Raw genomic sequence first — 11,770 nt, 5'->3', positions numbered from 1 at the left:
CCGACACGCATATAATGATTCTTTTACCATCGTCCTAGCTTGACTAAGCCCTCCTGGCTCAACCGGGCTTTCATTTTCTTGTTGGGCTTCCTAGCTTAATTAAGGCATCCCAGCTCAACTGAGTCATTCCGGCACTAGCTCACCAACGTATCCTGGCTCAATTCAAGCATTTTGGCTCAACCAGGGCATTTCGAGGCTAGTTTACTCGAGGCATCCGAGCTCAAACCTAAGCCTCCTAACTTAATTAGGGCATCTTGTTCCATGAATAAGGCATTGCCGCTAACGCTATGTGGTGACGGGCACTTTTTCCTTCTAAGTGCACACACAGATGTATCACACAAGCCGGTTCTTATCTTTTCTTCTTACTCGACTCATACATTGGCCCAAAGGCATGCTCATTCATACGTGTGTGCCATGAATTCTTGTACTACACTAATAAATATCTCGAGAACGACCGTTGGTCCGTGACTTTAATTGATAACTTAGCATCGATCCCCGCATCGGACAAGGCTTAGAAACGGCATGCCACAATGCCAATCCAAGACCTTGAGGCTTCGGTGCAACTCGTTTTCATGAAGATTCTAAGCTCAATAGGCCTTGGCTTTGACTCGACGTGAAATACTTCGTACCATGAATGATCTTTGGTCCATGCCTTGATTCAAACGCCAATCACAAAATCCTCGCACCAACCAAGTAATAAAACCGGCATGTTTTAGTGGCTCATCAAGATCTCGTCGGCTTGGGTAACCCCCTTACTAATCAAGACTTGGAACCGGCATGCCTCAATGCCCATTCAAGAGCTTGTGGCCTTGGGCAATCCCCGTATCGAGTGAGACTTAGAATCGGCACGTTTGAATGCCAATCCAAGATCTTGTGGCCTTGGCCAACCTTGCCTTGCGTTGAACTCAACCCGAGCAAACCTCGGCCTCATTTTAGGCGTGAACAACTCAAGCACACGTTCAAGCATAATCATGAGCAAATCATACAAAAGATCCAACATCCTACCCACGATTTGACGAGTGAGTACCTAACTAAACTTGACAATGAAGACTACTACTGTAGAGGAGAAATAGGGATCTTACTTACTTGGATAAACCTCAAGAATCCTAGAGAAAGCGGCTTGATGAGGGGTGGCAATGCAAGGTTGAGAGAAAGGAAAGAAAGGAGAGAATGGTGTGTGAATGGCAAAAAGGGTTCCAATTATGGAAATGAATGGGGGTTCCTCCTATTTATAGGCACCAACCTCATCATATTCATCCAAATGGCCCAATCATGTTTCTTGGAGTGGCATAGCTATAAAGTCGAGGTGGTAAGCCTAATTTACAAGGTGCCACACCTAAGGTCCTAGGAGAATACTTGTCATCTTTTTATTGGACCACCTATTCTATGCCATCATGACTTAGCCTACTTGTTTTTCAAGGAAAATCTTATGGTAATAATGATCATATCTTTCATGGACACATAAGCCAATGAGTCACCAACTTCTTCTCCAAGGTAAATCTTTTAGCCATTATTACAAAATCTTCAAGGGACACCTAAGCAAGGTGACCCGTCCTTGCATTTAATGAGGTATTCTAGAATCTTCTATTATGTTTTCTCTTGATTGGTCCATTTGTCCAAGAATCCCTTACTTAATTCCCAAGGCAAATCTTTGGTAATCATTACCAAATCTAGAAATATCTATCCAAAGTGATGAGTCATCTTCCTTCATGAAGAAGCTAGGATATTCTGGAAGGTTTTATTTTGTCCATTTCCCAAGAATATGGCAACCATGGGTAATAGGCCATTAGAAGTGCAACCGGAACCGGGCAAGGGCTTTTTGTGTACATCCCAAAACGACCATTCCAACACACCCGAGGTTATTGGCGAAGCCACCCTTGGCGTTGTTGTCGTATGCAAAGTTTGCCTTCTTGGCTAGGTCAATGGTCCAAGGCATAGGCTCAATGACCAGCCCTTAGATCAACTCTAGCCAAATGGATCGAATCCTGGATTAGCCCTGGGCCTCATCCAAGCCAACTCCCAATTGTCATGTGGCTGTTCAAGATCAGTCAAATCTGTACCCAACACACAATCATATTGAGTCGAATCATGGTTGTCCACGATTGGTACATAACCGAGTGGAATCACTCGTGACCGGAATACGACCGTTTGGGACCGATTCATGATTGTCAATTGATCCGCGGTGGACATGACCATTCCTCAATCAACCCTTACAATCGAGCAATCGTCCATTGACCGAACTACCTGGGTCCATTAACGTGGTCATTAGATTGGTCCACAACCATTCCCTTGATCGATCCATGATCGGTACATGGCCAATCCTTAGAATGATCCATGACCTATCCTTGCCACTAGCACACCAGACTCATAGTCATTTCTTATAGGTTCGAAAATTGGGATGTTACAAAGGCAAAGAGAACGCCATGGAGTATGTCAAAGAACTTCCCAAGAAGACAGATGGTGGTAATGTGCAATAGTGCTTCAAGTGCCAATGTTATAGGCACTTTTAATCCAAACGTCTGACTCCTCAAGAGATCGAGAAAATTGATATGAGGCTTCAAGAAGCTATGCAAGATGCCAATCAAATTGACTCCGAACCAAAGGAAGAAGATGAGATTGTAGAGCAGCCCAATTAAGGAGAATTACTCATTATTAGGCGGACTTTGCACTCTACAATTACTCCAAAAGCAGACAAGTAAAGGGAGGATATTTTCCAAACCTGTTGCACCATTAAAGGGAAGGGGTGTAATTTGATCATCAACGCTAGAAGTTGCACCAACATGGCATTGACAACTCTGTTCGACAAGCTGAATCTTCCCATTTCCAAACACTCCCAACCATAGAAGTTGCCATGGCTAAACAAAGGGAACAATCTCCAAGTAACTAAACAAAGTCTTGATTTCGTTTTCAATTGAGAAAAACTACCGAGATCATGTCCTATGTGATATAATTCCCATGGGTGCATGTCACTTGTTATTGAGAATGCCTTGGCAATTTGATAGGAAGGTCATGCATGATTCAAGGAAAAACAATTACTCTTTCCAAAAAGAGCAAAAACTCATCACCCGAAAACCTTTAAGCCCATCCATGATCCACAAAATTCTATTTGGGGAGGAAAGCACTAGGAAAGAAAATCTGTTTTTGAATGAAATACGTGTTGAGGGGGCCATTAGCAAACATAACAATATATTAGCTTTGTCTATGGTTGAGAGAAAGAGTGAGATATGGGGCTCTTTCCCTTTGTTCGTGCGTAGAGTAATAGTGGTGTGTGTATCATGTAGCGTGAGTGTCTTGTATGTGAGTGGTGAGTGGTGTGAATTGAGTGTTCTTGAAATAATAATAAGAAAGTTTTATTTAAGTTGAGATATTCACTTGATTCTCCACAGACAATGGTTTCACTTGCCATGTCGTAATAAATATCATTAATATTTAGGAAAAAATTAAAATGGACTATATTAAATAGAAAAAAGTCGTATCAATCCATAGAAACTGCCAAATCTACTTATATGATTTGCGTAAAAAGCATTTCAGAATACTCATTAATAAAACAGATTGAAATTATGAAACGCCCGACACAAGCAGACCACCTCCTTCAGAACTCCATAGCCGAATATATATATGCAAGACCCGAAACGTCTTGCTCTTGAATCATTTGAGTTCATCTTCTGGTCTAACTGACCTGAAGAACCTATATATAACAGGATTTCTTTCTAGTATTACAAACAATAGTAGCATAAATTCTTTTCAAACCAGGTCTAATTGAGTAGATGCTCAATCCACGATTGATACTGGCAGGATAGGTTTATTTCTTAGAATTGAAATGAAGAGCTTTGAGACTCTAATGAAAGATCTATCTCGACATGTAGAGCTCCGGAGTGGACAATCTCGGTGTTGGAATGGCGACCAGGGGCTTCATTTTCTTGACCACAATGCCGAACTTGTCCAATAAATCCAGCTCAAACCCTGGTGGTATTTCCCACTTGAATGAGTGCAAAAGAGAGGCCAAAACATATGGTAGCATCCTCTCTGCCAGCGCAAGCCCTGCACACACCCTCCGACCAGAACCGAATGGCATGTATGCGAAGTTGTTACCTGAGAAATCATACGTGCTGGGACCTTCCAAGAACCTCTCGGGTCTAAACTCCAACGGTTCGTCCCAAATCTTGGGATCCCTGTGGATAGAACCCATGTTTAAGAATACGTTGCTGCCCTTTGGTATCATGTAGCCCCCAACGACACAGGAAGCATTTGGGGTCCGCGGCACCAATAAGGGCAACGCCGGGTGCAAGCGAAATGCCTCCTTGATGACCGCGTCAAGGTACTTTAATTTGGGCAAGTGATGCTCTTCAACCATCTCATCCTCCCCCACAACTTCAGTCAATTCATGGATTACTTTGTTCATCACATTTCGGTTTTGCAGCAACTCTGCCATCACCCATTCAACCATTGTTGAAGTCGTATCAGTTCCGCCGATTAAAATGTCCTATCCCACACATTCCAAGTTTCATCAGAAAGAGTCAATTGCTGTAATGTCTAGTAAAGTTAAATACATAATGAAGCACTATAATAGAGAAGAATTGACGTTCTAGTCAAAATATGGAGCTTCTAGTTATGGAGAAGGCAAGGCTGCACGCAACCTAAGTTAGACAATAGGATATGAAACAAGAGGTATGGAAAGATATTTCAATCTTGACATGATGCAACCAACTCCATACGAAAATTGGCACACAATAATTGAATTACCTTTATATTATATCAACTGTGCTATATTTATTTCACTATTATATAAGACCCCCGTTGAAAATAATGGTATTCTAGAGCTAATATGGATTTCAAAACGGGTACATACTATAGTAATAATCGCTTGACATCTACTCATAATTATGGCAGCTAAGATTTGAAATGAATTTACGAAGAACAGAATTTTTTTTGGTCGAAATAAAATTACATTCATTTGTCATAATCATACATGAGGGAACATAAAAACTTTCGAAGTAAAGCAAATCCCAAAAAGAGTTGCACAACAAAACAAAATAGTACAGCTTGTCGTTATAAGCATTATCTCATTCCAAAAGACCAAATCTATCATAGCATTGAAAAACAATCAACAGTCGATTACCAAATGTGTCAATGATGGTCACATGTTGAGATCTTACCATCCAAAAACTACGGCTTGCACTGCGTGCCTAGGTTCAACATCATCAACACTCTTGCCATATGAGGGCAACAACAAATTTTAGATCAAATACCTTTAAGAAATTCTCAAATCTAGATTTGGGTCAAGAGAGACAAGCTCCCAAATTTAGATCTACACTAAAATCGAGATGAGAGCTTTCGTTGAATTTCAAAGAAGTCATAAAACCACGTTTCGAGCATGGTACTAGCTTGAACAGTGATGATGACCTCATAAAATATCAGCTGCAAACAGAAAACCCCAAAAGAGATCGGGAGAGAAGAAACAAGAAATCAAGGCCTAGAAAAGCAGAGCAAAACAAGCTCTTGGTTTCTGAAATTGAAGCTGAGAGAGCCTACAAATGAAGTTTCTTTGAGGGAGGGGCTTTCTGGGGGTCTGGGGGGGGCGGGCGGCGGGGCGGGTGGTTTGCCGATACAGATTAGGTTTCCAAAAATAGAGTAGCCAAAGACGATTAACTGCACTTTCTAGTGCATCAGGGGTCATTAAATAGCCGTGCATGTCCATATAAGAATTAGTCACCTAGATTTATAAACTTACCATAAGAATGGCTTTGAGTGCTACATTCTTGTCCACTGGTGACTGGTTATCTTCAAGATTTATCTCCATATCCAGGAAAATCTGCAAAAAGTCCTTTTTCTGTTCATTGCATTTAGGTTCTCCTTCCTTCTGCTTGAACAGTTCACTTGTTGTTCCTTTGGTGGCGCAATCGATAATCGGCTGAACAAAACCATCCAGCCACTGATGCACCCTTTTTATGTCCCTTTCCACTCCTTGCAGGTCAAGCCAAGCGAGTGCCGGGAAAAAGTCCGAAACATTCGGACTACCTACGAGCACCATCAATTTGGCCACCACCTCTCGAAACTCAGAGGCCACGGCTTCACCCTTTTCTCCCTGAAGCGTTCCTCCCCACAGCATTCTCATCACCATGTTAACTAAGATCAGAAGGGCCAATTTGCCGATATCTACTGGCACCCCAGGTTTTCTATACAGATCGCTCAGAGCTTTTCTGACCTCCTGCCTTCTTAAACCATAACAGGCATCGAGACTCATGTTGCTCATCAACTGCCGCACAAACAGTTTGCGGAGATTCCTCCAATAAGGGCCTTGGCTTGAGAAGGCAATGTCCCTTACGCCATATGACACTATAGCACCGGCAATGTTTGGGTCTCGATTGGCAAAATTCATGTCTTGGTCCCGCACGATTTCTTTGGCCAGTGACGGGGAGTTAACCACAACATATAATTTGCTTCCAAGCCGGAGTTTGTAGATAGGACCGTAGGTCTTGGCCAATTCAGCAAATTTCAGGTGGAGATTGGTCCCTAGGAATGGGAGGTATCCGAAGAATGGCACGCCTCGGGGCCCTGGAGGCAACGGAGCCACCATGTGGTTTCGTCTCCTGAACAAAGAGAAGAAACTAAGAGCTGCTATTGCAATGACAAGCAGTGTTGCAGCAGCTCTAGAAATTGCATCATTCTCTTCTTTAGCATGCCACAACCACAGCCAGGCACCTCCGGAATCTGCGTTCAACATTTCAGCTTGTGATGATGGGAAGAGGACTGTTTGAGCTAGAATTAGGAAGTTCCTAGACACTACAGAAGGTCTTTGTAGATACGGTTTGGTTTCCGACAGATGATTTGGGATATTTTGGTTCAAAAACTGAGTGGTCTCAGTGAGCATCACACAGGAAATTCCTAGCCGCACAAACTATAGAAGGTCTTCGAAGATACGGTTGGATCTCTGATAGATTTTAGGCTATTTTGGTTCGAAAAGTGGCCCCAGTTATTTAGACAGACTGACACGCGACCAATTATTGTAAATGAGGAAAATTGCCAGAATATTTAAACAATAATGCTAACTAGAAGGATTTAGTGTTTCTTAGTTGCATGTTCGACTTTCCTATCAATGCCAATTTAATCATGTGTCATTCCATTCCTCTATATTGATTTTCTTACAACGACACGCTTGAACATAACTAATAATTTTTGTAACGTAAATCTTACTATGGAAGACTAGGAATTTGCATGAGGTTAGTGATTAGTAAGTTTTCGCAATTAACACATAACTACTAGCCTTGTTTAATAAAAGAAATGTTTAGTATTGTGAAACAAATAGTGGCAGAGCCGGGTGCAAGCAATGGCCACTCGACCACCATTTTTGAAGTAATAACAGTTATGTCAACCACAATGTCTTATTCCTTACGTTCAAAGTAATCAGAAAGATTAAATCGTTTTAATGTTTCGTTATCTCAAATAGAAAGTGAATAATCTTTCACAAAAAAGGTTGATTTTTGGTTTTCTTTTTTTGTGATAAAAAGGCTTATATATTCATCTTGGAGTGGAAGTTGTTTGTTTTAAAATTTAAAAGAAAGTGACGAACAAAATATGGAATTTAAGGTGCAGGAATAGTAGGTTTCCATGGAACATGAGGAAAGGGACAAAACAAACTTTCACTTAAGTGTCTTAGAAAAGAAAAATAGTCACTCTTTCACGTTCTCCAAGATTCTAAGCACATTTTTTGTATGTTGATAATCATTATTAAGAAAAAGTTACAATTACTGAGGTCATCGGGATAGCCAACCATCACATACTACATGAATAGTCTTTTTGAAATCAACACATCCTCCTCGCCTTCTAATTCCAACACTTGGTAGAATTTGTAGTGATTTATGACAAATGTGATAAAGCATTACTAAACTAATCATGAGAAAAAGGTAACCTTTTGAATAACAAGCAACGCAAGACTAAAAAAAAAATTAAAAAGTTCAAAAATAATTATGTGTCAGCATCAACCCTGTCATGTACAATGTCAACACTTATGTGAAAATTTTTTAAACTTATAATTCTTTTATTTCCTTTTTTTATTGTTAAGGCTGACAAGAGCCTCCCATCACCTATTGAGGGGCCAGTGGGTTTAAGGATGAACAAAATCTTTCTTGTGAAAGGCACCGTACTATCCGATCACTATACTTTACTATCCTATCGTCTGTCTAGTGATTGCACGTCTAAACTTTCATCTAGCAAGTAAATAGTGCAGATGACAAAGTAAATGATCCAAAATTCAAGAATGCTCTGAAGCAGGCTTAATTATCAAGTCAAATGTAACCTTCATGACAGGAAAGATAGCAGTCATTCTCTTAGCTTGTGCATTTTCCAGAGAATGTGATTCACAGTGCTCTTAGTGGTTGAGGTAGAGGTGGCAAATAGGTGGGCTGAATTGCTAAACAGTTTAAAAGACCTATACCTAACCCAATCCAAACTCACCCACACTCTCTTCTTCTTTTTTAAAAATCCTCTCGCCTCCTCGCGCTCCGCACCCACTCCAGCCACTCCTCCCCCAACGTTGGCGATGGCAACTCCTCCGACCCCCTCCTCCACAAGCTTAGGGACGTCATCCACCACCTCTTTGTCCATCGATCCAAGCCTGACTGGCTCCTCTTCCACCTCGGCTTCTCCTATTGTGTCCCTCCCTACTCCAAGTCTTGCGGCATCGCCCAGCTTATTAGCAAGCTCGCCTCCTCCTCCCTAGCCTCCCCCTTTGCCGACCCTTTGCTCTGCCATTGCCTCTCCCCATGGCAAGCTCTCCTTTTGATGTGCCATCCTCGCCTTCAGTTCTACAACAGCGATTCTTGCTATGTTGCCTCGCTCAAGGCCAAGGCCGTCTTGGTCGATGGCATAAGCTGCATCACGGAGGACAACGAGGAGATGGACCCAATGAAATGTCGGGAGTGTGTCGCCAATTCGTGGGAGACTTGAATGCAAGTTTCCTCCATTTTTGGAGCTCAAAGGTAGCTCGATAAGCTTAAAGAAGTGAATTCCAAACTTGTTGGAGCTTCATCTCAATTCCAAGATGATGGGAACCAATTTTCCGACATTCTCGGAATCTTGTTTCATTTCCAATATCCCAGGACTACGTCTTAATTCTAACACATGTTGTCCTAATTCCTACATCCTTGGATCATGTCCTAATTATAACATTGATTGTCCCGATCTAAACATTTTTGTACCTATCATGTTGGAGATTTGTCTTAAGCCGAGGATGTGAAAAAAGGTCTTAGATTGGACAAGGTATATAAGGCAGCACTAGGATCATTTTTGGCCGTCCATCATGAGTGAAAATCACACCCACCATGCCCTTAATTTCACGCCCACAAGCCTTGACTACATGCCCTTCACATCTCTCTTCTATGGACGTACGCGTATAGATTATGCACTTTCTGGGGCCGGCCATTCATATACATTGCACATGCTTCCCTTAACCCCCTTTAATCCTCGCCATCCATTCCTAATCTCCCAAATTTCCGCCCTTCATCTCTAATTCACTTGTTTCAATATCCCAAAGAAGAAAGGCAAAATAAAGTACCTCAAGAAAAATAAATATCGTGACTGGAAGAAATCCGGCAGAAGCTTCATTTGCAATCAAAAGGTATATTAAAAAGTCTCCCACATGCCAGAAAGAAAGGGATGCAGCAAAATTGAAAAGCAATCAGGCATTTCCCTAGAAGATATGGTCTTAAATCTTCTCGGAAGATAGAACCAACTCCAAACACAAGTTGCGCCACCCAAGCATCACAAGAGACGAGTGACCGTGACTGGTTTGACGATGCCAGTCGACACGCCTCAAGACATGGCGTGCAACCCGTCACTTCCTATATATATTATTTTATTTTTAAGAACATGCAAAAACATTAATCTTTATATATATGCATGCAACTTTACAACACAATTAACCATCGTTATATCAATACAAACTCATTGATATATAAACTTGGGGAGCATTTAGTTTACCACCATCATCAAAGCCGGGTGGACTATCGACCCTCTTAGAGGCCCCACCAATTCACCATATTAATGAGCAAACTACAACGAGCGGAATTGGGTAAACTAAGGTACCCCAGTATCAACACAAGCTATAGAGCTGCACCTAATATACTCTGCCGCAAAACCAGGTACAAGGACATATGATAATCACACACCATAGATAGTGGTATCACAAAGCTTAACGTGGGAAGTGGATCTATCACGACAGATTTGTAAAATAAATAGAGGAGCGAGAGTCGGTACATATAATCTATAACTTTAAGGCAAAAGATCACCTTACCACTCGACCCAATATCAAACTTAACAACATAAAATTCAAGAAAAGAAAAAAATATTTGCATATACAAAATAAATATGAGTAGATGCATTAGCTTTCTACCATAATATGCAAATGCTAATAACCTGTGAATGGGGCACAAAATTATTCATTCAAATGTAAGTAAATGACTTGTTATTTCAAACCAAGAAAGTCAACCCCTCATCCAAAAATTATGTATGTATGTATGTATGTATGCATGCATTATGCATGTATGCATGCACGTATGTATGTATGTATGTATGTATGTATGTATGTATGTATGCATGCACGTATGTATGCATGTACGTACGTATGTACGTATGTATGTGTATCATATCATTGCATATAGACGTCCCTTTTTATCTCTTCATATAGATTTAGGGTTTTAAACTTTAAATTTCCAAGCACAGATAGAAAGTTGACTTTTGGCTTTTTTGGTTAAACCGAAAAATTGGACCTTCCATCGAAAGCGTCACAATTTCATTGAATTGTGATTATTCTTCCAATCTGGCTTCCTCTACACATTTGATCCAAGGTTAATAAGATTTAAAGACCTCAAGCCTGATTACAAAAATTTCAATCCATGGAGCCTCAAGAGCCGGTCAACCTTAATAGAGAATCCAAAAACCAGTGGTTGATTTTTACAATAAAATCAACTCAAACTTTTTTTGCACCAAAAAAAAGAAACTCGAGATTTTTGTGTCAAACCGGGCTCAATATTTATAATTTCATGACATGTCAAGCAATCAAGGCATTTATTGAAAACGGAGAACAAACACAAGGACCTAGGCTTGCTCTGACCCGACCAGATTAGGACCGGTCAGCCAATCAAGATCACAACCCAATAAGCTCAATTCCGCTTCAGGCCCAATTCGTTCGGCCCATTAACTCCCTAGGCCGGCGCACATGAGGCCCATGGAAGCTCCATTGACCCTCCTTGGTCAACTCCCTTGCTCATCAAGTTAATTAATCCAAGCCACTCATTAGTTAGTAACCTTCACCATCAAAATCACCAACTCATTCATCCTTGTGCTTTTCAATTATTGGCTAGCCAATCGGGAACCAAGCATGGGTCCACCAATCTTAACCCTTGGATCATTATCGCTACTAATGCTTGACAATTAGAGCACCAAAACATCTCTCTCTTTCCCTCCAAGAAGGCTTGGGACGGCCACTTCTCAGTAGAGAAGCTCCAATTACAGGCCCACTTCTCATTCCCTCTCCACAGTCTTGAAGCTCACACGTCCATTTTCCTCTCTAGAGGAAAACTCCTTCAATTTCCCTTTTAAAAAAAAAAGAAAAGAAAAAAATCAGCAGGCCCCCTCTAGACACTCACGCCCATTTTAGAAAAGACCAGCCAGCTCTGTTTACTCCCATACGATTTGAATTAAATTCCCAATAGAAATTCTAGCTAGAACTTCCTTGATTTCCATCAGTCGTGTTTGATCAAAAGGTAGGTCT

At 41.1% G+C, this 11,770-nt stretch overlaps 1 protein-coding gene across 1 annotated transcript; it reads right to left on the bottom strand.

Moving 5' to 3' along the window:
• Window positions 1-3,558: 3,558 nt before the first annotated feature.
• Window positions 3,559-6,834, bottom strand: LOC104440722 (flavonoid 3'-monooxygenase CYP75B137). The gene is made up of 2 exons (XM_010053672.3): window positions 5,732-6,834; window positions 3,559-4,483 (listed from the first exon to the last, which is right to left on the bottom strand). The coding sequence occupies exons 1-2, from the start codon at window positions 6,722-6,724 to the stop codon at window positions 3,851-3,853; spliced, it is 1,626 nt and encodes a 541-aa protein (XP_010051974.3). The 5' UTR covers window positions 6,725-6,834; the 3' UTR covers window positions 3,559-3,850.
• Window positions 6,835-11,770: the final 4,936 nt, after the last annotated feature.

The sequence above is a fragment of the Eucalyptus grandis genome, chromosome 4, assembly GCF_016545825.1.
Source record: "Eucalyptus grandis isolate ANBG69807.140 chromosome 4, ASM1654582v1, whole genome shotgun sequence".
Classification (NCBI taxonomy): Eukaryota; Viridiplantae; Streptophyta; class Magnoliopsida; order Myrtales; family Myrtaceae; genus Eucalyptus; species Eucalyptus grandis.
Note: the sequence above shows the minus strand (reverse complement) of the source record. Positions and strands in the feature narration are given on the sequence as shown.

Coding starts and splice junctions, on each gene's coding strand:
- LOC104440722 (XM_010053672.3), bottom strand. CDS start 6,724: ATGTTGAACGCAGATTCCGGAGGTGCCTGGCTGTGGTTGTGGCATGCT. Junction 4,484..5,731: donor CACTCAAAGCCATTCTTATG/GTAAGTTTATAA, acceptor TGTGTGGGATAG/GACATTTTAATCGGCGGAAC.